General features: G+C 39.9%; 2 protein-coding genes and 1 long non-coding RNA gene across 4 annotated transcripts; 2 read left to right on the top strand and 1 right to left on the bottom strand.

Moving 5' to 3' along the window:
• The first annotated feature begins 326 nt into the window (after positions 1–326).
• LOC135485554 (uncharacterized) lies at positions 327–21,647 on the top strand. 2 transcript variants are annotated; one of them, XM_064768130.1, is made up of 5 exons: positions 327–865; positions 1,484–1,654; positions 2,388–2,580; positions 18,011–18,563; positions 20,461–21,647. In XM_064768130.1, exons 1-5 carry the CDS (start codon positions 493–495, stop codon positions 20,686–20,688), a joined length of 1,518 nt encoding a protein of 505 aa, XP_064624200.1. In that variant the 5' UTR covers positions 327–492; the 3' UTR covers positions 20,689–21,647. The 2 variants fall into 2 exon arrangements, with proteins under 2 accessions (XP_064624200.1, XP_064624975.1); XM_064768905.1 differs by lacking the exon at positions 1,484–1,654.
• On the top strand, positions 3,055–8,971 carry LOC135485098 (uncharacterized). Its single transcript, XR_010446557.1, has 3 exons — positions 3,055–4,176; positions 5,539–5,780; positions 7,072–8,971. It is a non-coding gene; the product is annotated as an uncharacterized LOC135485098 (long non-coding RNA).
• Positions 21,354–27,412, bottom strand: LOC135486700 (uncharacterized). The gene is made up of 10 exons (XM_064770143.1): positions 26,990–27,412; positions 26,337–26,461; positions 25,754–25,796; positions 25,375–25,537; positions 24,469–24,745; positions 23,917–24,062; positions 23,074–23,439; positions 22,546–22,685; positions 21,780–21,966; positions 21,354–21,439 (listed from the first exon to the last, which is right to left on the bottom strand). The coding sequence occupies exons 1-7, from the start codon at positions 27,354–27,356 to the stop codon at positions 23,094–23,096; spliced, it is 1,467 nt and encodes a 488-aa protein (XP_064626213.1). The 5' UTR covers positions 27,357–27,412; the 3' UTR covers positions 21,354–21,439; positions 21,780–21,966; positions 22,546–22,685; positions 23,074–23,093.
• Positions 27,413–27,629: the final 217 nt, after the last annotated feature.

Raw genomic sequence — 27,629 nt, 5'->3', positions numbered from 1 at the left:
TTGCATTAGATGTTTATTGCAATTCAATCTATTCAAGGTATAGCCCATTTGAAGCTGCCTGCGCCACGGGTACAATGCTAGTAAACATATATTGTCGTGTTTTTAGATTTTTGTATATAACTCAAATAGACGTTTGGTGGCGCTTTTCAAATAGACATACACTCAAATAAACGTTTGGTGGCGCTCGTATCTCAAATAAACATATACTGCCGTGTTTTCAGATTTTTGTGTATAACTCAAATAGACGTTTGGTGGCGCTTTTCCGCAAAATGGAAGTTCCCCAAATAAACGTTGTGTGGCGCTGGAATCAATTTTAACGACGGCGACAGCGATATTGACATTATCATTGCGGTAAGCGGCGGCGTTATTGCATGTATTGCATGTACATTTGATGCTTATGTATTGTCAGGAAATGCAGACAGATTGTTGATTATTTCTTTGCTGATTTTATATCTCGTCAAAACACTCGGGGTTTGCGTTAATCCGGAGAAGATGGCCTTGATGGAACACTTGGCGGGGCGTGTCAGTCGTATCATTCAAGAGATTGAAGGTTGCATCGACAGAGATGTCGATGTTGAAGAGAATGTGTTTTTTATGGTGGAGTCTGTGGTTCGTGATTCCATTGATGTGTGCATTGGAAATGCGATTGTGGAAACGATCCCAGGTCTTTTGCTGCAGGTATTGAATTTGATTTCAATAGATGATGGAGATGGAACTTCGGCTGTGGCTAGTGGTGGCAGTTGGCTTTCTGCCAGCAGGCATACTCCCGATGGCTGTACTGCTGTCAGTGCTGAACCAATGAAGAAGAGGGGTAGACGTCCCATCCTGACTTCCGGAGCAGAAAGGCAGATTGGATATCTATTGGGTAAGAATTAATTGGTTTGTTCTGAAGACTGATTTTCCTGGCTTATTTTTGCTGCCTAGCATGCTAGCATAGGCTGTGCCCCGTGGACCCCCGCCCCCCACTGTCATTACACCCACACTGATGGCCACAGTCGGACTATCCTGTAAAATTGCCCTTCTGTCTGTCAATGGAATGCCTGCCATTTAGTCATTCCCTAGCTGCATCCATTTAATTTTGCCCTGTGTCAAAAGCACCTACGACCTTGATAATATTGCAGTCTATCCATTCCATTATTTATTGCACCCAATCAGGCAAATGAACAATTCTTTAAAGTGTGTAAAAATAATGGTATTCACCCATTTTTTTCACACCAGTACCAGGCCATGCCTTATTTGACTCCACACAAAATTGGCCTCAAAATTGATTTATTCTTACAATGTACATTGTATCATTAATATCATGCTCAGTTACAGTACTAAAATACTTTATATATTTGTAATTGTATATTTAAGCTTTTGTTGTAATAGATCTATTTACTCTGAAATTGAATTGTGGTATGATGGGACAATTCTAGTTGTAAAAAATATTACTGGTGGAATTGGTGAATTTGCCATATTACAAATACATTTGTAATTTCAGGTGAAGGATTCAAAGTGCAAGATATTGCTGACATACTGAATGTTTCTAAAAGGACCATTGAGAACAAAATGAGAGATAGTGGTCTATCCATACGTGCCCAATATACCGAGATAGATGATGAAATTCTTGACTCCAAGGTGTTTTCAGTAATGTCAATCTTTCCAAATGCTGGTAAGTAGGTGAGGGTGTGTTGAAACTACTGCTAGGAGATTGAATCGAAAATTGCAGTGATAGTTATGTTATCAGGAAAGGAACAGTGTATGCATATTAAAGTGGGCACAGTATCAATACTGATTCATATAGTAGTGCCTCAATCAGTTATCCATACCACAAACGACATTAGAAATGCAGCCCTTATGGGTGACACCCACGATGGATCGCTGTACTGCTGTACAAGCAAAGATAGATTTTACTCCGCTATCGCTATACATGTGGCACCATATGGTCAAAATCGTTGTCCTAAATCACAATTCAAGGACAAAAATATTTATGCTATGTTATATTCTCCGATCGACCCTCTGGTGTACAGTGGGGTTTGATGTCTACCTTGAATAGACTTGTCTTTCTTTTGTATTGGATTAACGTTAGGGCAACAGTCACTTTTTCACCCCTTCTTATCGCATTCCCATTCAATAGGCCTACATGTCTTACCTCACAATTGAATGGCTCACAGTAGACTCACCGGTCGATCATAGACTGTGCGTTACAGGAATCTATTACCTCAGTCTTCTGGGAGGCAAGGCAGGTAATGCAACAACCAAATGTGGCTATCATAATTAAAAATGACCTCTTTTCAGTATTCACCAATTCAGACATCAAATCTATTATGTCATAGTTTTCAATACTACTTGGCTCAGGATTATGATTGTAGCCCACTTGTAATGTTATGTTCCTATAATTCCAGGATTTAAGACAATCGAGGGTGACCTTCGTCGACAAGACATTAGAGTACAACAACACAGGCTTCGTAGTTCTATGTGGAGGGTTGACCCAAATGGGGGCACCATTAGACAAATTCGTCACATACGACGTCGCAAATATCAGGTGAAGTCACCTTTATCTCTTTGGCACATCGATGGACACCACAAGTTGATACGGTAAGATATTTTACAGTAAGGAAACATCTGAGAATCATCCCAAAACCTGCTCGACGACGAGAATTGTATTACAACTATCAACTATCTATTAGGTATCATGATAGTCAAACTGTAAGAGTGCAATTAATATATTACATACTAGTATGTACATGATGGCCTTGGTACATAGTACATGTATGCGTACTTTTGTTCACCCTCTGTTAAGTTGACTTCAATGGTTTTTTTACTCTATTAAATGGACACGAAGTGCGTTAAGTTGCCAAAGGCCGGTCCACTTTATACGGTCGAGACATAACGCTTTAAAATGCCTTAATCGATGGAGATACAATGTCCCCATAACCATGATTGGTGTCCCCTCTATCCCAATATACAACGGGCAGCGAAATTTTTTTCTGCAGGATACTTCTGCCATAGTGTACATCTGACAGCCAATCAGAATTCAAGGCAAGCACGTGTCTTTGTTGACATCATCTTTCCACATGGCGCAATAATGTCAACAATGCCACGTTTTCTGATAATCTTGGAAAGAACAAGTTAGCAAATGGTTAGAGGAGTATATTAGCTAAAATATATTTATTTGCAGTATCTTAACATGTATTTTCATTGTCGAGTGGACTGTATTTATTGGACTTGTCTGTTAAGGCGCACTGTGCTCGGCAAAATAGCCGAGGTTGAATGTTTATCTGTCAACCGTGTAACTAGTTCTGCTGTATATGCATAGGTGGCGCCACCATTCAATTTTATTTTGTTTGCTTTTCAAAATGTGTTTTATACAATGGCCCTTCAACAATGTTCAAACTACCAAAATAGGCCTGATACCTTCAACAGCAGACATCGGATACACTGTCCCTTTAATAATTATCAACATTGGCAACACTGTCAGTGTCACTGCCCCTTAAAATTTCACAAATCGCGAGACATCGGATACACTGTCCCTTTAATAATTATCAACATTGGCAACCCTGTCAGTGTCACTGCCCCTTAAAATTTCACAAATCAATGCATGCACTGCAATGTAGGATCAGATCAGCTGATGCCTCTTTTGTACGCATAATATCATCAATTTTACAATGAATCTGTGCAATTCATTCCTAAACACTACGACACAAACCTTGAGTTGAGCATACTTGGGGTCAGACAATTATTGTCACATTCACAGTTGAAGTGGCACTCGGCATGCGACTCGGTATCGTCCATTGTATTTGCATTATCATGCATAAATAAACAGTGTGACGTCAAAGATCGCGCCAATTGTGATTGGCTGTCAGATGTACACTGTGGCAGAAGTATCCTGCAGAAAAAAATTTCGCCAACGGGCACTGTCCAGTGGCGGTCTCTGCAGGTTTGCCCTATATCGAGGACTTCCCGGGAGTGACACAGTTTATATACGCTTTTTTCCTGTGTCATCAGCCGAGTGCCTGGACCGAACTAAACAATAGAGATGGCCTAGAATCTGGAGTAGGTCACATTCCATCAATTTCGCGCACATTTCAATGGTGATGACATGGATGAGAGTTAGCAGTCGTGTATTTCATGAGTTCTTCGTATAAGGATTTTACTGGAATTACAGTGGATATTATCATCAAAACAGCACAGGTTTGTAATCGTATATGATAATGTATTCTATTAAGGAATCTTACAATGCAGGCCTACATTTTTGGATTTGAAGTCCTCTGTGAAAACCGGTCGACTTTTTCACTTCAACATCAAGATGAAGATAGGCTACTCGGGCCTTTTTCATCAGGTCCTTTCTTCTGCCCATGGTTCAGATTCAATGGTTCAGACAATAAGGTCGATCAGTGGATATCTTCGGTTACAAGATTTTGCATATTTTTTCTTTCTTATTTTTTTAATTTTAACACCCCGTCGTCATACGCAGTGATTTGGAAGAGAGCAAAACACATTTGTTGGTTCATAAATAAATATCGCTTATCATTCCACACAATGACAGTCTCTCCGTGGCCCTTGTGCAAGTGAGCGTAGGGTATAGTGGCCACTGATGCCTCATCTTAGAACATCTTGGTAGTGTTTTTGACAGATATACATTGTAGTCATCTTTCGTAACATTAGCCGCGAAGCGAATGATCTGTTTCTTTTGTGAGAGATAATCAAAATGAACAAACGATGTAAAAAACGAACAGTGTGTCCAGATAACCTGCACTTAGGCCCTCCCAATAATATTTCCTCATACCCCATCTTAGAAAATCTTTGAGGTGTTTTTTGACAAATTGTATTTTTCCCTTCGTTACGTTGACATTTAACCCTTTAAGCACGGATGCCAAGCGACTGATCAGTTTCTTTCGTGAGAGAGAATTAGTATATATCTTAAAAAATGAACTAACGCGGTAAAAACGTACAGTGTGGCCACACAACCTGAAAGGTTTTGCGAGGTTTACAACATCGAGCTTAAGTCAAAATGTACTCTCATCTTTCGTTAACTTGACTAAACTGTACTTAGGTCGTCTACTAATGTTAACTCAAAAGTGATATAAGGCCCTTCCTGGCTAGTAGAGGGGCAATCAAGAGAATTAACCTCCCCTATGGCCACCTAACCCAAAAACGCGATGTATAGGCCTAATGTTTTGACTGGTTTTCCTGCGTTACCTGACTTGAAAGAGACCTTGTGCAGGTTAACATCGTGCAGTATGTACACATAACGCAAGTCTGTACAAAGAGTTTTATGGGGACTTCGAACATGTTCAACTAGAAATAAGGAAAATAACGTTAAAACGGTTTTGAACATATCATATCACATCATATTCATATATCACCATGGTTCGCTAAGGAAAGTATACAGAATACCGGAGTTCCATGGTGTCCCCATGGCAGAGTGAGGCCGTCCCCAAGCAAAAATTGAATTGTAAAAACCCGTGAAAGCATTTTCCATTGCATCTTGAACATGAATTCGATGGGTTTCATAGGAAAGAAGTAAACTTATATTGTATTTCTTTTCTTCAGAATCAGGAAACAGACAGCAAGATGAGTCAGATGTGGACGCTTATGCTTCGTATCTCCCAACACATTCATCGTTGCACTTGAATATTGTGCGAAAAAAGAACTTCGATGTGGAGGATTGTGTAATAGACAGAATGGATGCCATAAGATGCTATTGCCTTCAAGAATGTCTCGAGGTTATAGTTCACCTTATATACAAGGTTGGATAATTTTTGTCAGAGTTGTGAAGGAATGACGATATTCAGGTAGGTGTTAAAAAGAAATGATCCCCCCATCCCCCACCTTTAAGTATTCCAAACAATAATTTACATAGGTCGACACATTTCTCTTCGGGGAGCATGTGAAAAGCATTGAAACCATGACTCTGGTACAAACTAAAAAAAATGCAAAAAACGCCTGAACACTACATATGCATGAAGACACGGGGTACCTAAGAAAGTAATCCACTAAAACCGACCATAAGCATGATTGGTTTTCTCTCTTGATAATGTTCGAGTAATATAATCAATATTATAATGCGTGTAATAAAGAATTTCTATGAAGGGGTACAATCATTATGGGTTACCCAATTTACCTCAGATCTGACTAGAATAGAAAATTATCCGGTATTAGGATATTTTCGCGAGTAGGTTATGCTCGCGTACATATTCTGCCACTCACTTTGTTCAGAGGCTACATCGAAATTATACGCCTGCACAGGAATATGCTAAATACACTCCACATCTGATGAGCGACGCTGAAGCCCAACTTATTGACTGGTTCAGTGCATTGGTCAGCGTTTCAACGATGTACTACTATAAATGACGAACGAATGTTGTTCGTGAAGGTATATATCTGACTCTCAATGAAATTAATCCGTCACCTCATGGCCACTTGTTTTGTGATAGAAAGAAGTGATGTCATTTCGGCCACAGTCCATCACATCATTGTGCCATTGGTCATGCCAAAGGCTCATATGTGCTAGAATAATATTGCAATTTTGCAGCGTTTGAACAATGTATTCAGTGACCAAATGGGTGGTGTAGGCATATCCGACTCTCAAAGAAAGTAATCCAGCCGTCACCTCTACCCTCTTCTTGTGATAGAAAGGAGGAATATGTCATTTCGGCCACTGTCCATCAATGTGCAACTGGGAGTTGCATAGAAGCAGTGGCAGCATTGTACTCAGCGAGTTCGGCCATAATGTTCATATATTCGCGGTTGAATCTGCCTGTGCTTTCAATTTATTTGCTGTCGTCTAGCTGCTAGCAACTTTGGTAACCATAGTGGACGGTGATTTGCTCACACTGTCCGAATCCCCACACTGATCACTCTAGCATCAATGTTGCGCCATTAAAAGAGGCTTTCTCCCAGTGCGAAAGACCCAGGATGAACGCTGGCAAATTTTGTTTTCATACGGCGTAAATACAGTTTCGGTTGGGATATTGTGTAACAGAGTTCAACTTCACTAAGAGGAGATATTACATTGATAATTAGGCCGGGTGCATGACAATTATCTAAATATGAAATGTGAATGTTCTGTTTTTTTTGTTTCAGGCCCACACGAAAAGGTTACGAGGGCTCCTTAACCTGTGGTCGGCAGCTGCATTCGTCTTTCCACTAGTGACCTGGACAGCAAGGTTTCGAAGATTCGAGTACGTGAGAATACCCTCCTGGATAACGCTAAAATTAAGGGAACTAGGAACAGTTTGCGCTCCATACAGCCCAAAACGACGTGGACATACCATTTACGAATTGACTAAATTAATATCATAGGAGGTTTTTTTTAACACCGAAATAGAATAATGATAATCTGAGTGTGTCACTTTGTAATCAACACGTTTACAAATCATTGTGATGGAAAGCCATCCAAATTCAGTTCATAATGTCGATTACAAAACCGAAAGGGGCCTGATGAAAAGCTATGCAGGTTCGCCAAGTATCATAAAACAAATTTGTTGGAGTGGAAATCCTCCAATGTAATATTTGATGTAAAGAATCTGAATAGGTTTTGCCTGATTTAGCTGTATTGAAATGGAAAGCCATTCAATGCAATAAAATCCATCGAAATTCAGCGTGTATGATGACTTTTTGGAAGCATTTTTTCTGAGGGAAAATCAGTCAAGTTAAATGTTTGTTTTAAACACTAGCGCTAATGTCACTCTGTGTTAACTTTGATTGTGTTACTAGGCATGTTAAAACCGATGTACATGGACAAGATTTAAGACAATTCTTGCATTTTAAATGCAGCAGAACCTCTCTATTAACGGGTTCCCTGGGACTGACACTTGCTGTCTCTATAGAGAGGTGTCCCATTACAGTTGTTCAGGCTACAGTCTAATCCTAACCTGACGAATCCATCAAGTTATTCAGGGTGCACCCGACAACACTCAAGGCTTTTTTTACTTCCCTTGTACATGTTGTATCAGGTCCCAAAACTGATGTTAGAATGTTATCTACTGGTATATAACATCCATCGTTTAGTGCTTTAGTAAAGATAGTCTGCCATCCCATCAAATATAGATATTTGCAAGGAATTTTTGCCTGACCCGAGGAATGTGATATTCCCAAAGCCGACATCTTAAATGTTTATCATTTTTGTAGGACTCTAGGAAATACAGATTTTACGTGTAGTCGTGTATATTGAGGCAGTGCAATTAATTCAGATATTTATCACTCTGTATGGTTTATTTCTCGAGCAAAATCGTTTTTTCGTGAACTCATGATTTATCGTCTTTTGTACGATGAGGTGCGGGGATTCGCATTGGTCGTGTGTTAATGGGTTATATAGACAGAGCCAATGTAAAATTGACCACAAAGGCATTAGTTTTTTGTATTGCACGGAGAGGGAATCCATGTGTCGTAAATTAGTCGTCTTTTGCGAGCAGGTTTATTATCTAGAGTATGATGGGATAAGATCACTGTAAGGGCATACTTTTAGCATTGCTTTGATGACAAAGAAAAGCAGTAAATCTGTAACTAGAGATACTTCCCAACTTAAAGGTGCAGGGCGCATTTGACATGTTTGATAGAAACTAAGAGGCATTGAGATTTATAACATAGGATCATCTGCCATTTAATGCACCCTTAAAATAACCGGGACTTTTTTTTATTAGATCTCGATCAGGGGCATTTATAATCCAAATCTTTATAGGCCTACTGAAGAGAACTGTTTACAAACCGACCAAACATGCCAAAAAGCTTGCCAATATCCTGGTGACCGGGCTCTGCACCAGTGATCGGCCAGGTCAGGTCTCGAGCACTCTGGCTTTCAAGACGAGACATTTGCCGAATTCGTCTGGAACTTTGGGGTAGAATACCATGCAGTTGCCTGAATTCAATATTACGAAGGCACTGAAGGATCATTTGAAATTCAAAATGTATGGTTTAAACATTGGTCTAGTACATTTTTTGATGTAGTGTTTGAGATTTTCCAATTGCTAACTTTCATATAGACGTCAACTGTTAAATTTTATTACACGAGAATAAATTCATTGGATAAACAATGTATTTGTATTAATGTTTTACTTATTTAGGGAAGCGTACACATGTGTGATGTTTTAGTAATTCCATTCTCGCGGTCCCCGTCATTAGTTCAAAATTTGGTGGGTTTGCCTGATTCATGCCATCGTGGTCTTCCTCACTGGACAGTGCGACGAATATTGTGACCTTGCGGGCATGAGGATCGAAGCAACCTGTTGTAATGAAGAAGAAGTGGAATTTGGAGAGACTCACAACTCCTGTATTGTCACAATTTCCTTGTCCAACATAGTTTTCTGTACTGTCGGAACCTCATATCCTTGTAGCCTGATGGGCTTGTCAATGATAAAGCGGCGACATGGGCCACAACCTGTCTTTCGAACGGCATTTATGTGATGGTCTTTCATGCAGCTGATGACATGATCACAATCCATCGACAGTTCTGATCGAGTGCCTTGTTTGGGTGCCTCCCATAATAGATTCACAAATCTATAAACCAAGCATGCCAGAACTTAATCTTTGATAACAAGAGACGACCCGTAGGCCCTTTCGTCAGTGACTTGTCTGAGCAGCTGGTTACAAAACCACCTGTCGATCAACCCTCATGATGTAAGAACATACATGCTTCGACGGACAAACAGTAACAACCCTTGGTCCTCGTGTGCTTTCTTGTAACTGCCATCTCGTCGATCATCGTATTAGGTACCTTTATATCTTAGTGATCGGAGACAGAACAACCTGTCAGCCCATGTGTCCGAGCGTTAGTTTATATCGATGGGGACATAGTAACAGCCTATCGGTCATTGATATAGAGTTAGCTAAGACGGGGACATAGTAACAACCTATCGGTCATTGGAATAGCGTTACCTAAGATGGGGACATAGTAACAACCTATCGGTCATTGGAATAGCGTTACCTAAGATGGGGACATAGTAACAACCTATCGGTCATTGGTATAGCGTAAGCTAAGACGGGGACATAGTCACAACCTATCGGTCCTTATTTATAGTGTAGGTTAAGACAGGGACATAGTCACAACCCTTCGGTCCTTATGTATAGTGTAGGTTAAGACAGGGACATAGTCACAACCTATCGGTCCTTATTTATAGTGTAGGTTTAGACAGGGACATAGTCACAACCTTTCGGTCCTTATGTATAGTGGAGGTTAAGACAGGGACATAGTCACAACACTTCGGTCCTTATGTATAGTTTAGGTTAAGACAGGGACATAGTCACAACCTTTCGGTCCTTATAGTGTAGGTTAAGACAGGGACATAGTCACAACCTTTCGGTCCTTATGTATAGTGGAGGTTAAGACAGGGACACAGTCACAACCTTTCGGTCCTTATGTATAGTGTAGGTTAAGACAGGGACATAGTCACAACCTATCGGTCCTTATGTATAGTGTAGGTTAAGACAGGGACATAGTCACAACCTTTCGGTCCTTATAGTGGAGATTAAGACAGGGACATAGTCACAACCTTTCGGTCCTTATGTATAGTGTAGGTTAAGACAGGGACATAGTCACAACCTTTCGGTCCTTATGTATAGTGGAGGTTAAGACAGGGACATAGTCACAACCTTTCGGTCCTTATGTATAGTTTAGGTTAAGACAGGGACATAGTCACAACCTTTCGGTCCTTATGTATAGTGTAGGTTAAGACAGGGACATAGTCACAACCTTTCGGTCCTTATGTATAGTGTAGGTTAAGACAGGGACATAGTCACAACCTTTCGGTCCTTATGTATAGTGTAGGTTAAGACAGGGACATAGTCACAACCTTTCGGTCCTTATGTATAGTGTAGGTTAAGACAGGGACATAGTCACAACCTTTCGGTCCTTATGTATAGTGTAGGTTAAGACAGGGACATAGTCACAACCTTTCGGTCCTTATGTATAGTGTAGGTTAAGACAGGGACATAGTCACAACATTTCAGTCCTTATAGTGTAGGTTAAGACAGGGACATAGTCACAACCTTTCGGTCCTTATAGTGTAGGTTAAGACAGGGACATAGTCACAACCTTTCGGTCCTTATAGTGTAGGTTAAGACAGGGACATAGTCACAACCTTTCGGTCCTTATGTATAGTGTAGGTTAATGCAGGGACATAGTCACAACCTTTCGGTCTTTATGTATAGTGTAGGTTGAGACAGGGACATAGTCACAACCTATCGGTCCTTCTGTATAACATAAGCTAAGATGGGGACATTGTAACAACTTATTGGTGTGCTTTCCCTTTGATTGAAACAAAATCACAACTACTGTCGGCTAATGTGCCAACCAGTCCTGTCGATTACCATGTAAATGAACGTTTAACCATCGAGGATAGAAATTAAACAGGCTATCGGTCATTTTCTGATGAACATGGAATGAAATAGAAACCAGCAGTGTTTCATCCTCATGCAAGTGTGTTCCTGACAGTTGGGAAACGAATCGCAACACATGCTGGCCGGTATTGATGGCGACTGTTCCAGCAGTGTTCACGTGATCATATCAAGCTACCGTGGCTGCCGATCCATATGTAATGTCTTCTAAGACTACACAACAATTTATTACTCGATGTTTGCAAGTTTAAGTCGCATCATTTCAGCAAGATAAGTCACATCATAATTACAGCCAACCATTCATTATCACTTCAGTGAATTATGTCAGGAAACTGATGGACTATTTTGAGTCCTAAAATATTACTCGGTAGGGTCAGAAAACATAATCATCAGTATAGGCATAGTAATTGTTTTGTATCTGATAGTGTGCTGATGAATACCTTTACTGTTGGCGGACATTCATAAACGTATGGACAAGTTGCAGCTTTACCTTATTGTTAATCGTCGTTATATACAATGTCCACACAAAATGACTCTGTCATGTGGTTGTCATGAGGTTAAGCATTCTCCAAACAGAAATGTTATTCATGTCTCTCTGCCTGCGCTGAGATTAGGTCACAGCCATAGTTCCGTACAGTATTTCGGGTTGAAATACAAAACACAATGTTGTATTGTGCACAGGTGTGCCAACTTTAATGTTTTAATACTCCATTCTAACGATGTCTCAGAATTTGGTATAAAAGACCTGCAGTGAAAATTAAAAAATGAAATGACTCAATCTTCGCCATTTCGGGGATATGGCAGGCTATCCAACCAGGGATGGAACGAGGCGTTCAGAACTTGAGTCATGTGCGGAGGATGGATGTTTAAATTCATACTCAAGTATGCCTTGGCGAGGCAATGATATCTATTGTAAGGGATATATCTGCATCATGCGCATTTGGAATTTTACGCTAAAGCGACACGATTTTTGGAAAGTTTCTTGTCTGCTACAAAAATGGACGATCTGCCTAAAAAACGGCCGCATCTTCACATGTCGGAGTCTCAGAAAAAATCATTGAGATGGTGAGTAGGCACATATTATTATAATCTGAATTGGCCTAAAGGCTACTGGGTGTGATGCATGGAAGGGTCAGATCACTATTCACTAGTGCTGTTGCCCAGCCAATGGCTATGAAAATCTTTGTAACCGCAATTATCCGAGTCGGTCTTGATGCAGTAGGTCGGCCCACTAGTTCCAATGCCATTGCATGTAACCTGGCCTACGTCAATTCCCTGCAGAATTCTACCCAAAGATTTGCAAATCCTACCCTTTCATAAGTCAACTTTAAAGAGCTAGTCGCTCTGACCCAGGTCGACAAGGGACTTTTTCAAACAGTCCACACAAGCAGTAAATTTTTCTATATCTTACATCTAATATCCTATATGACTATCATGAATCGTCGTCCCCTGTACCAATGACGTTGAATTAAAACTATTTCAACAGAATCCTCTGTTTACTAGATAGAGGAAAGAAATTCCGATCGAATATTCTAGCTTTTTGATACAAGTTAGCGAGATAAAATTCGTCAGTATTCGTCATGCCGCAATCACAAAAACGTTGCCAGGCTGTCCGAGAATTAGATTTGATGTGCATTTTTTGTGGCAAGTGTTTTGTTTTCGTTTAACAAATCACATCATATTGATACCAAGTTGAAATGTCATGCGTACACAGCGTCAATTTGAACTTTTATTGGGAATAGAAGTACTCTGAAGATATAATCATTCTCTGCACTCAACTCAAAACTGTTCTTAGCTTACTATCATTTCGTGCGAGCTTCGAAACCAATGGTTAAAGCGAAAATTAGTAGCGTAAAAATCAGGGTCATACATTGAGTGTCATGAGTCATTCCCATATCTGCACATCCACTGAAGCCAAAAAAACTGGAGTTGTAAAATTTAACCACCTGTCAACTATTTGTCTACTCAACCAATCGATGTCCACCTAACTTTGTACTTTTACCAGTCGGCACTATCGTTAAGCCTATGTTCTGAGGAGTTTATATAACCAAGTTGACATTTAGGCTTTTATCCCAAAGACCAAGTCAGATTAATTTCCCTAATTTTGAACAGTGCGGTCGTATCTAAACAGTGTCAGTCTGTCTTCCCCCTGCTTTAGACAATATGGCACTCGATGTGTGTGTTAAGACATCCCCCCCCCTCCCCCCATGTGTGATCCCCAAATGCATATGCCATTCCAGGCTGGAATACAGTGTTCCATTTTTACCTTCTTTTCAAGTGAACATACATGTAGCCCTGCATTCTGCGGGTCAAACAGCTATGATAAGGTTTTTGAAGGAACAGAAAGTAGTTTGGTCTGCTTTCTTATCACACGAAAATACAATGTTGTGGATTAATGTGAGATAAGGATGCTTTGATTGTACTATTTTCTAGTAGAAAAGAGTCAATTCAGTATAGATGACTATGTACTAGCGTATTAAACCTATAGGGTGAGAATCAAAAGTCCACCAAGCTTGAAACATTTGAAGTGGGGGCGTGTAAAATCATAATAATATTTCAGCAAATTCCAAAAACAAAATTCCCATGCAGAATCACAGAGGATAAGTCAGTGTTGTAGTTCCATCACAGCGCCACTTTTCCGTTCTCCAAAATGATAAGCAAATATTACCAGCTGTAACTTAGACAATAACTATGGTTATTCCTGCAAATACAATAGTGTGCCCTGCTTAGGAAAAAATAGGCGGTTGTCTCATATGGACAAAATGCTTCAGAAAAATGTTTGTGTAAGTTATATGATTTAAGTTGTCTGGGGGTTATTGTCCTGGTACAAAAGAAGAATGATATTTTCATTATTTTGATAAATTCTTACGAAACTGCCGAGTTTTATTATGTCTGACTTACTAAATCATTATGAAATTAATTAACTCACTGTGTTGAACTTCCGAGTGCCGACGATGCCAGAGTTGATCATACGTAAGAATTAATTGTAACTCTAGAAACTCATTATATTTCCATACCTAATTTTCAGATCCTGGGTCTTACACCTGGTGAAGTCGAATGGCTTAGCAACCATATGGGTCACACAGTGGATATTCACAAGGAAGCCTAGAGGTTGCACGAATCAACTATAGAAATGGCTAAAGTGTCCAAACTGTTACTTGCAATTGACCAGGGAGTGGTTGGAAACTTCAGCGGAAAGTCATTGGACGAAATTGATGTAGACAGTAAGTTTGACTTTCTTTAAACTTTAGTGCCATGCCAGAACAAGAGTGGAAAATGATTCCTCTCCTTGTAGAGTACTTTGTGGATTATGTGTTATGAGGACGATGAACTTGAGCCTGGGCAAATATGAAATGGCAGGGCACTTGCACGGCTTCAGACTTACACCATTATGCTTTCTGTAATCAATGTCAAGGTCATATGGGGTCAAATTTGGAATGTTGATACGTTTGTTTCTTTAAAGTTTTAACAGTTACGAAATAAATTTGTTTCAGATATTCCTAGGACTGCTTTTGATGAAAAAGATGATGTTGATTGGGATGAGGAGGATGGTGAATGCAGTGTTCAAAGTGAACATGCCAGTGATTCCAATGGTATGGTTGGGAAGACAAAGAACAAAAGACGAAAGCGAAAAAAACAGTGACAGTGAAGATGGCGTTGAATGTCAACATGCTGATGATTCAGTGGCTAAAGGAGGACCAAAACGCGGAAGTTGAAAAAGAAGTTGACAGGAAAACAAGGTAAACCGAGAAAATCCAATAAATTGCCGCCTGATGATTCACCCGACCGTTCTCCGGATTCTCTTCCAAGACGAACGGCTCGAAAGGGAAAAAAGATTAGAAATATAGAACCGGACTCTGATGAACATAATGATTCAGCCATGGATTCAAATTATAAAGCCAGCAGTAGCAGCTCATCATCTGAATGTGATTCAGGAAATGATAGTATGGAGATGCCTAGAAAAAAAGGTAAAGCAACTGTCAGAGGAAAGACGCAGAGGGTAAGATGGACAAAGGAAGAACTGACTGCATTAGAACTGGGATTCAAGAGACACCTCTTGAATTAACGAATCTCTCGCCAAAATGATATTTCGAGAGTATTTGGTAATATTCCAGTCCTGCGAGGCAGAGCTGACGCTCAGATAAAAAGATGAGTTCAGCATATGATCAAATCGGAAAGCAATGCACGAAACGCCTTGTTGAAGAAGTCAAAGGAAAAAATGGGAAATATCTAGATAATATGCAATGGTCAACCAACCAAATCACATTTTCAGGTTGTCCTAAATTGATGAAAATTCCCCCGAAGACCAGGCTTTGCGTTTCCTTGCTAGGAAAGGCCATCATAATTTTTTCTATTTGGTGTCCTCCAAAATCATGTCTGCTCAGGTTTGTGATGATAAATGTGGTATTAATATGTAAATTCATTCGAATGTCACAGAATAATAAGATTTGATAAGTGATGGCAATCCATCAAAATCACAAATCTATAACAAGATCTGGCTAGAACCTAGACAGTGTATGACTTGCAAATTAGAAACAACTGTGATAGCTTTCCAAGTTCAATGCATGTACTAATATTCACGTTAATTTTCTTGTCGCTTACTAGAGTTGCAAGTTATAGCATTTGACATGTGATGGCAATCCATCCATGTACCGTAACTTGCATTTTAGTTGCATTGGCAATCAATCCAAATCACTTGTTATTTGATTAGTCTTTTTGAGAAAGGTGATATGCTAGTGTAAAGCCATACATATGACTTGCAAATTAGAAACAACTTAATAGCTTTCCAAGTCCAATACATGTACTGATATTCACGTTAATTTTCTTGTCGCTTTACGTAGAGAGTTGCGCTGGAGGAACCATGCAACTCTTAGCAATAAGAGGATTTGATCTTCCAGCGGAGGTTTTTTCGTAACCCCGATTACCTCGATAGCTTGGATAACCCGACCTGTATAGTAATCCTACGTAATCTGCATTTGGTCTCGGAGTGAGAGACAATGGCAACCTGCTGTGCTGACACTGCCAAAATTATTCAACAGACCACCATCCTTGGCCCCCTTTAAGTACAAGGATTATCCCTGAACTATAATCGTGGACAGTTGATTGCGGGGTAAGGTGTCCCAGATTTGAGCATGCATCCAATTTTCAATTGACCAGTGCTCAAGGTTATGGGGACATTTTCCAGGACGCTGTATCTCCATCGATTAAGGCATTTTAAAGCGTTATGTCTCGACCGTATAAAGTGGACCAGCCTTTGGCCACTTAACGCACTTCGTGTCCACTTAATAGAGTAAAAAAAACATTGAAGTCAACTTAACTGAGAATGACCAAAAACTCATTCGTGCAGGGATGAATTTTCACTAGGTTTAAATTCAATGGCTCTCTATACAGACAAGGCCGTATTCACCACAAGTGCAGGGGGGGGGGGCCTCCCTCAATCCAGGACCAAATCGTTAAAGTAAATACTTGGGAGTCGCATCTACGTTTTTAACCATTCGGATCATGCTGCTTGATCTCAACGGCCCTTGGGACATTTAAGGGTGAATATTGGAGAAAGAGGACTTGCATTAATTTGGCCCACAACTCGATCGAAGTCCTCATAATAGGATATATAGGCATCATGACTTGTTTTTTAAGAAAAACAGATTTATGTTACCGCATGCACATTTTAATCATGATGACATAATATGACTGTATGGAGCTGATTCAATAACTGGGGCCCTCCTCGAAAAATTGGAATTGGATTATATTTACTATTTCAAAATTTGTTTTCCGAGGGCTAGCTTACATTAGGAATTGCTTGGAGAGGCACACTGGAAAAAAAACGGCGCTCCTCTCGGACTAAAGGGGAGGTGCTTCGTGCACCCCCCCCCCCCCCCACTGCAACTAGGCCTATATGTAACCTCGCGCGTTCAAAGCCTAAACACATTTTCTGCTGATTGTATTGTGCTGCTAATAGGGAGTTTTCGCCAATCCCCCGACGCCAACGTGAACGCCTACCCTAAATTTGGATCTCCTTATAAGTATGTCGAACAGCAGTGGGACAGGTGTTCGCGTTGACATCTCCGGGGCTTTGCGAAAACTCCCTATTATCATGATTATGGTAGCGCAAAACACTATGTCTGTGTTTTTGTCCCCAAGTTGCCAAGAGTGTCATTTTCTAAACAAAACAGTCAGATCCAGTGCATTGATATGAAGGTAGTTTTCTACAGTAACAAGGGGTGTTATAAGGGGACATATACAAAACGACCCAATTAATTAGGTGGACCTAAGTTCAAGGTCATCATAGGACACGTACCTCGTTAAAAAGTTATGGTAAAGCGTCCAACTAATCGTTGAAAACACTCATGTGAAAACACGTGTAGATACTGCAATACAATGCATTCATTTGTTCTTTTGGGTAATCTATACCCACATATACACTGTTGGTACGCTTATGCTGGCTAACAACAAAAGGCACTTAGCTCGGTAAAGAATGTAAGAACACCTAACTGATGGTGAACGTGTATGCGTAATTGTATGTGCATATCTCTTTTGGGTGGGAGTGATAGGGATGTGCATATGTAGCACTATTTCCGATAATTGAGCCCAGCCTCAACCAACACTGGCACAAAACATCAAGGTTTTGAAGTTTACACATGCGACTTCATGGATAGAAATTTTCCACTCAAGTGATTTTTTTTCATTTCAGATGGAAATTCGTAATCCATGGAGGAGTTGATGGTTTTGGCCGCCTCATTGTGTATCTAAAATGCAGTACCAATAACAAGTCTTCCACAGTGCTACATGCCTTCCAGGAAGCAGTGAATACATGGGGACTTCCATCAAGAGTTCGTGCTGACAAAGGGGTTGAGAATAGAGATGTTGCAGAATGGATGCTGTGTCATCCATTGCGGGGTCTTAATCGTGGCTCATTCATAACTGGAAAGAGTGTTCACAACTCCCGTATTGAGAGGATGTGGCGGGACGTTTACACAACTGTTGTATCCACATTTTATGGCCTGTTCATCAACTTAGAGGATGAAGGCATTCTGAACTGTGACAGCGATATTGATCTTTTCTGTCTCCACTACATTTATGGTTCAAGAATAAACCTAGCACTGGCACGGTTCACTGAGGCTTGGAACAACCATAAACTTCGCACAGAAAGGCATAAGACTCCAAAACAGCTGTTTATTAAAGGCCTATCCACTCTTGATGGAGGAGATGCAATTGCAATCGAATACTTTGAATTGCTAAATGAGGTACGAAATGTACTTTATATATCTTCATCAATAATTTGGTGGTCTGGTACTTCCAATTTCCTGAATGATGATGGGGGTTCCAAGGGGTTCAAAAGGGTGTGATCTTCCAGTGCCCCCACCACTTTTATTCATACACAAAAAAAAAGTTACAATACTGGATGTTATTCATCTGGCATGGCTGTGCATGCAGTGAAGAAATATTTCAAGGCACGGCGATGTGACTGTGGTTATTATTGGTATGCCGCTGACGTCGAAGTTCTGTCAAAACTAATCTTGCCGTACAAATAATGTCAGCAATAACACGATGCACAGCGCCGAATCATCGGTGTAGGCACGATCCTGCCGTATGAATAATCAGTTCCATATTTTTATGATATAACGCTCTAAGGTATTAACATCATCAGGAATCTTCTCAGTCCAAGACCATGTATGGCAGTGTATTTGCCTCTATGGTTAGAGACTGTGAGTTGAGAGACTGAAAATGAAGTCTTCTTTAAAAAATAGATCATTTATTTGAATGCAATACTATTGGTATTAAATGTACTACATACTAGTTAATATTAGAGTATAAAAATGTGGCATGGGTTACAACCTAACCATTGGTTTATAATATTCAGCGACCCTAAATAAAAAAAGACAGTACAGTATGGTAGCAAGGATCAATTGCTGAAGAGTCACAAATAATGGCCTTTCAAAGTGATTTCACTATGGACATATCATACCAGGACATTTCAATTCTCTATTAGTAACAAACATTTAACATGATTTACAATATTGCAAATGAACAACATGAATATTGATAGAATTCTAAGATATTTGTAACTTTATCCATATAACTTGAAATGAACTAGCATTGACTAGTAAATGTTAAGAAATTAAACAATTATGAAAAAATAAAACTATAATGCACATGCCCTACTTTTTAACTAAAACTCTTTTTTGTTCACCAACAGAATTTGACTAGGGTTTCACTTCATGTAGCTAAGTCTTAACTAATTTTATGGAGTGCGGTGTGGTCCTTTGATCCTGGGATTTGAATGAAAACTTCTCATGAGAAAAAGTCATTTTTTTAAAAACTGCATCCTCCAATGGTAATAATGCAAAGGCCACAACTCCATCAGGATATTGTTCAAAAATGCTCAAAATATCACACAGCAATTAACAAATTCAGATGTGCATGAACGTGGCCCTAAATGAACAACAATTGTGAGAAACTCGAACATGAATTTAAATGAATAACATGAATAAGTGATATGAGAAAATAAGCATTCGATGAAAGAATGACCTATATACATGGATATGTACAGTGTACCAAATATGAGATTCTGAATTAGTGTATGGTATCAGTAAAGGTCATCATGGTTTGCTCTCTATAAGTAAGACCATGTCATGCATGTATACCTGTATCTCGTATGCCACAAGAGTACACAAAGTATTTTGCGCGATCTTCAGTAGACATATTGTCTAACCATACAGTTGATGGATTCATCGACTGTGTGCTCTTTAGCGTAAATAGTGTCACCAATATTAAGTACTGTTATCTCTCCGAGATAAATAATAAGTAATTGATCATCTCCCCCACATGATTGTTCTCTGCGTCTTCATACCATCACAACAAAAGGGCCTGGTGCTCAGCTGTTATTCAGTAAATCATCAAAGTAGGTCAACTGAAATCTATTTCATAACATTTTCAGTGATTTCCTTCCTCTCGTGTTTTTTAAGGAAGTTCAGTGGTTGAGGAGTTTTGAATTAAAGCATTGAAATGTATGTAGACATAAATGTATCGTCAAACGGCTTATCAACTGGTTAGTGTGAATTCTACATTTTGTGCATTACATGAAGATGCATTGGTACTCGTGGATGTAAAATTCCTATAAGTATTCCTGTTTTTTTTCAGGAACAAGCAGCACATTTTGGAATAGATGCAGAGGCCCCATTCCCAGATGAAACGGTCACTGATGCAGGAGTCATTGTGGAAAATGTTCAAGTTACATTTGGTGCTGAAGAGATTGCAAGGGTTTATGAACAGTTTGATCCCAATGATGTTGAAGATGAATGGGGAATGAACACTTATAGACTTATGAGGGAACATATGAGTTCACTCCTGCCTCCTCAAACATACTAAAAATGTATCTACTGCTCATACAGTTGTTGAGTACACTCATAATTAGCTGCAACTCTGTCTAAAATGGAAAGTTACGCAACCTCTGTATAACTACTTTGTCAGACAATGGCTCTTTGAAACACAAATACATAATTCACTACAAAAGAAACTGCTTTGCCCACATGTAAGCATGATGCATGGGTTTAAGTGAGATATCTTATCAATAAAGATCGGGTAAATGTGTACAGCTAAAATATATGTTGTGTTGCACTCATGAATAAAGAAGATATTCAATGTATTTCAAATAATCGAAGCAGTTAAATCAGTGTGTTTAAACACCAAGGCAATTTCAGTTTTTCGCAAAACCAAAGGTGCATTTGTCCCTATTTCAACAAACAAGGACAAATTGAGTCCACCCTGATGAGGAGGCAAAATTTGTTTTTCCTGTTTTAACTTCATGTGTCCATTCTTTCCTTCATGAAGCCGTCACAGCTGAATGATGTATCGAAGACACGAAACATGGATTGTTCATCCAACTGTGAGAGAGCATTTCCTTCCACGGGCATTCTCAACATGTTTGTACATGTTGAGGCTGATAAGAGGAATACATTTGGGTCACTTGAATCCTTTATCACAAAAATCATTGTTGGTTTTGGTGAGAAGCCAAATAACGGGATGCGTTCACACCCAGTTACAAACCTCAGAGCGTCGCCAAGGTCTATTTTGGAAGGAGACTCCTCTCCTCCTGGTTGAATGAAATACCTGTTGCAAGCTGAAAGTAAAGATTAAAATGGAATTGGGTCCAATTGTACAATAATACACCGAGGCACTTGCAAAACTATGACATACATTCTAGTAGTAGTATACCTGCCAAACACCATGTAACTTAATTTTAATATTTTTCAGAACTCGTGGCCTGAGTGAATAAACCTTATGAGGCAGGAGCAATGACTTCTACATCTTCGATCAAGCAGTGCAGAATAAATGCATAATAAGTCGGAATTTATGATTGGTATATGTTCTCATGTAATTATTTATTCAATATCCTGTCCCCATGTGAACATACATGTAGAGTTCTTTAAAAGACTGAAGCCTCTTTCAACAATTCTTACCTTCAACTTCACGAAGCCATTTAGTGAAGAATTTCATAGCCGCCTTTTCTTTCTGTCTCCTATTAGACCCATTAGCAGAATACTGGGTTGGGAGGAACAGGTTCAGTAAAATCGATACAGACAGAGGTGTCTCTTTCTCCATATCCTTGTTGAAGAAAATACGGCATTCTGGGTTTTTATCCATCAGCTGAAATGAGAGACTAAACATTATCAGCAAACAGTGGAGGCGTTTATGCAGATACCCCTGGGAAATGCAGTCATCCCTCTCAGCGCTAGCTAATAATACTAGTACTGACTGCTTGTTGGGACCATGTTTCAGTCTGATACTTTCTTCTTTCAAGCTGAACATGCTCGTCGAGACTTTTTGAGAAGCCATCCATAAAGTACGTTTACAGTGTATGTATGATTCAGACTTCAAACATTCAAATTTGAAGGAAAAAATCATTCATTGTTTCACAATTCTCCAAACACACATTCGGTCTTGGTTATTGCTGTTACCCGAACTCATGATGTCCTCTATCACAAGTTTTCATAATGTTTGTTCACAGCGGAACAGTGAATTTTGGGAAAATGCTGAAAGATTAATGCTCTTGGATCAATTAACAACGAATTGACTAAGACTGTACACATGTAGTGATGCATAGAATGCAGAATCAGAATTTGGTTAACATAGTTAATCAAAATCCTGGGAGGATAACTGATGTTTTGTTATACACATTGAAAAAATGCTAGTACCAGTAATGTACATGTAGACTAGTCTATATACCTTGACTATTCCATAAAGATCCAAACCTCTGATGAACTGCTTCAATTCATCTGAAGCGTTCCCACCATTTAATGTCATATGTTGCACGACATCTTGCCCGAAGAACTTTGGCAGTGGACCTCCCTGGAGAAGGCATAGGGCTGAAAAGCGAGAAGAATTCCTAGGTGTATTGTCTCTCGAATGAAGGCTTTACAATATGCCTATTTATTGTAGCTTCATATGCAATTCATAATTTCAGTCCAATGATATGATATAAAACTCTACAATATTTTATTACATCTGAACTCCTTGACCCCAACTCTGCAAAAAGTTACTTTTTCTCTCGAGACTGGACTGTAACCATGGTAACCCCGAGTAACTTTTGAAATTCTAGATGATGATGTAATTTTGGCTAGCAGATCCTATTGGACGATCTTGGCAAATACTCATAATCAGCCGATGAGAATCTCTGGTTCAACATCTTTTCAAAATGACAGGTTCATGTTTTATTGTCTGTTTGTTTATTCGTTCCATTGAGAATGGACTTACCACAGATCATTCCCGCAAACTCAAATTTTTTTCTGCCGAACAAATGCGGGATTTGTGACCAATGATCCATTGGCCACAAAATTATTGAGTACCTCCCTGTGGAGCAGGGTCAGGACCTCTCGTCTTGGCCCACCTAAATCATCAACATCCTCTCCGAGTAGGTTGACCCGGAGAGGGAGCCTGCGATTTACATGCCCTCGCATCAGTTCACTGAATGCAGTTGGAAAAATTTCCTCCCTGTCCAAGAAGATTTCTTCAACATCGCCCACCATTGTCAAAGATCTTTCAACATCGACATCAAGTGGTCTGCCCTGTAAAAAGGCTTTTGTATACTCGGCCAATACTGCCTTCGGGTCTTCAGCTGTGCTGTAATTAAAATGGTGAATGATATTAAAAACAATGCTCACCAGCTGACCAAGGACACGAAGCAGAGAGAAGAACAAGGAAGATAAACAAAGTTTGTCACATGAAAAGGGGAAATTGTTGGGAGGATTTCTAGATCCATACCCAAGATCCCATATTGGCTATCATAATTGGCATGATCATGAGCACAATGGATGATTGATAATTTGTTTAAAACTTAAATGCAATTAAGTTAGTGCCCCATGGTGGCCAAAATATGAAATATGAAGCTGAACAAATTACTGTCACCCAAGGGCAGCCTACTTGGGACCAAGTCAGAAATCAGCAGTTGAATTAAATACAAAACCTGCAACTATTTTCCATCATATTATTGATATCATATTTAAATAGTCTATGTACATAAGGATCCATACATCACATATCTTCAAGAAAAATGGTGTAGGCGCACTTCCAAATTATGCACTACACTTCTGTACTCACATGTTGTCAATGATGCTGCCTATGGCAGCGGTCAGATCTGCAGATCCAAACGAATCCTGAACCGGCTCAAGGATTGGTTCCTCGAATACAAGGACATCATCTGTAGGTGTTGCATAAGGCACCTCGACAAATTCAACATTATATCTCTGAAGTATGGAGAAAAATAACCAGTTTGCCAATATTCTGAAATTGGTGTGTAGCTTTTTTCAGGGGGGACTTTGATAAACCTGCCTACTTTTCATCTGAATGCTATTTCTTTCATTCTTCCGGGGGGGGGGGGGGGGGGGGGGTTAATCTTTGCACCTTTGTGGCAGTGTGGGGGGGGGGGGTGTGTGGTCACCTAGAGATAATTTAGAGTTCTCCTCCGGGAGGGGTGGGGGCACTCTAAAAGAAAAGACTGGTGTAGCACGGCATCAGGAAAAATGCTGGCAAAGTGTTTTTTTCACACTTTCTTTTGCACTTTTCTTACTGGTGGTGCCATCAGTTAGAATGATAGACATGCACTGCGCGAAAATGCTATTTAACCTAGTTGAAGCATGTGTAACCTCTAACCATGCAATCCTCCTTATGGGAACGCATTTCAGCTATGGGGTAGTACTCCCCACACTCTACACATTCCTCGAGGTCCTCTGCAGCACTGGCAGTCTCATCAAGGGTGATGTCCCTCTGCAATGGCCGAAGGTATAATTTGGTAGAGGAGCTGGTGCCAAAGGACCGCAACTTTGCAGAGGGGAATGATCCCACTTGAATAACATCAAGGCAAGTGCGGCTGCCCTCCTTCACCTTCAGCACCTCAAAACCCCCTGTTTGCTCCAGTTTCGGAAATGTGCTGAAAAAAATCGGAGGAGGAATGTAAATCACACATCTCAATATCACATATCTCAATATCTATATTCTTATTTCTACTAGAGTGCATGATGATCATCATAGATTAGTGATAAAAACCAGGGTGGCGTCGGCCTCATGATGAAGAGGTTGTGGGTTCGATTCCCGAGGGAGTTGCCACTTAGGAACTTCCTCGGTGGAGTTCGATTGAGCGCTTAGTTAGTAGCTGCTCATTGAAAGCCTAGATTGAATCCAGCGGAGACCGAGATAATAAAAATAGTCCTAAAAGTGCATTGAGCAAGGTGATAAACCATGGAATTGTGCTATACTAGTTTAAGAATCCAACATCATTATCATTAAAAACAAGACAAGACTGACAAAATGCCAAACATTACAAAAATGCATCGTATTGATGATATTATCAATAGAATGTATGCCTGGCAATGAGGTCCATTTTGCAACTCTTCCATCTCCGTGTTATACTACACAAATCTAAACAAATGGTACAGGCCTATTTGCAGAGCTGAAATACTAGAGAATACAGGTACGCTGGATAAGAACAAGCTATGTTAGAAAGAAAGAATAATCAAATCTGACCCAATGACAGTTTAATAAAAGATGAGAAAAACAAACCTGAATATGCTGTCCTTCACAGCAGCAGCATCATCGCACATTCTAAATACAACTTCCCTTTCTCCCAGGCCTGAGTCATATAACTGGGACTTTAGTGTTGTTGTTGGCACTACACATGCATCTGTTGTGTGCAGACAGAGAAACCAGCGTTTGATGGTTCTTTCTAAAAAATAAGAAAAACTTGGTGAGGGGTGAAATGTTTGCAACTGCAATCTCACTACTACAAAGTGGACTTTAACATGATTGACTTCATAGAGAAATTAACATGGTTCCTGCATTTTTTTTCTGCATCAATTAATGCCTTTTTAATCAGAAAAGTTAAAACCTTTTTTTACTAGGTGATACCTTGTCACCATGCGCTAGGGCGGGAAGGACTTACCATTCTGGGAAACTCGTGTGCCGGTGAATCGTTCTTGACTTGTCTGAAAAATAAACTACCATTTAAAGAATATTTCAAAATCTTCTCATCTCATCAAAATCAACTCAGTGCAAAGTTACAAGCTCTTACTCAGAAACCGATTTTCGATTTACAATTGAATTTCGTCTTTTAAAAAAGCAGCATTTTTTGGTTCTTTTAAGGTGTCAACTGATTCCAATATAAAGCGTTGTGACAACACAAACCCAGTCTCCTTGCATGATCATATTATTTAGAACAATCAGCAGTTTTGCTCAGTAAACTTTGGTTGATCATTTCTGATACCCGGTAATATCAGAGCATGTCTCAGCAGAGCACCTTTCAAAAGGTTGATGTGCATACCATTGTAAAACCACTCTTTTAACCATTGTAAAACCACATCATTCTTTCTCAAGTTGTTTCAAGCAGTTTGTTACATTCCCATTGCCAGTTTAACCCTACCAGTACCACGATATCACAATCACTAACTTTAGCAGTTTAGAGTAATATTGACCACAATCAGTACATAGCTGTATTCACAGAAAGACAGTGTTTACACAACACATACTTGGCGTCCAACATGTCGTCGATTATATCTACTAGTACTAGTACTAGCACTAGCAGTGGCAGTGGTGTTCCTTCTTGGATAGGGCTGAAACAATGCCCGGTGCTCAGCTATGGCTGATGGAAAGTCTGAAACAAATAAAAAACTAATAAGATAATGGAAATGATGAAATGGAAATGTGATCTGATTACTTACAAGGTGGAGGCCCCTAACTGTATTTCATATCACGTAGTCTCTCTACAAAAGCAACCCTTTAAATGGGGCAGTAAGTATTGTAGTGAACCCCCCTCGAGAACCAGTAGGGGCCGATATAATATACATGGTGTTAGTTGTATATCGCAGACTGGAAAATCCATGTTTGGGGCACACTATGAGTTATCGCCTTAAAAAAGGGAACCTAATTGACAGCATCAAACACATTGGCCCTTTGAAAAGTTGAATACCATGTGGGACATAAGCATTCCCAGGATTCCCGAAGGGTTAATTCAACTACAAAATGGTAGGCCTATATAGGACAAATGGCAATTAGCTAATTAATAAAGATTAATAAATAGGCCTAGCATGCCTAGCCCATTGAGCCTAGGCCTCATGCTACCATAACTCATAGCAAGTACTGAAGTAGGCTACTAATACTATGCTATTGGAGTATTGCTTACCCGTGGTGGTGACTCTTGCGCTGGAATCAATAGTACTGCTAGTACTAGGCCATTCTCGAGTTGCACTTTGCCTAGGTCTAGGAGTAGGACTAGGAGTACTTGTGGCTGTGCCTGTTGCTGTGCTTGCGCTGCCAGCAGCGGCAGCTGGCATTCTTCTTAACCTATCAGCAGGCCGGGCAGCTGCAGGCGGCCTGGTCTCCGCATTCTCGACATGCTCGAGGACACTCGAGATCATCGTGTCAGTCCGAGTAGGCATATTTGCAGCATCCTCCGACTCCGAGGCAATGTCAGTTTGCATAATATTAATGACCTGGTGAAGCAGGTTCACCATCTTACGCTTCCGCTTGTTTCTCTCTTCTTCTACCATAGCTAAATACACTGACAATCCAATTACAATCAAAATGAAATGATATTAAATGTCGATTTTCCTCAGATACGCGCGCAAATAGCCATGTGCACTGCTTAGAGCAAAAACAATAATATCGTCGTGGCAGATAAACCAATTCCAAACTTAATCCAGAATTGCCGCGCGCCAGCGCCACACAACGTCTATTTGGGGAACTTCCATTTTTGCGGAAAAGCGCCACCAAACGTCTATTTGAGTGTATGTCTATTTGAAAAGCGCCACCAAACGTCTATT

Source organism: Lineus longissimus, chromosome 1, assembly GCF_910592395.1.
Source record: "Lineus longissimus chromosome 1, tnLinLong1.2, whole genome shotgun sequence".
Lineage (NCBI taxonomy): Eukaryota > Metazoa > Nemertea > Pilidiophora > Heteronemertea > Lineidae > Lineus > Lineus longissimus.
Note: the sequence above shows the minus strand (reverse complement) of the source record. Positions and strands in the feature narration are given on the sequence as shown.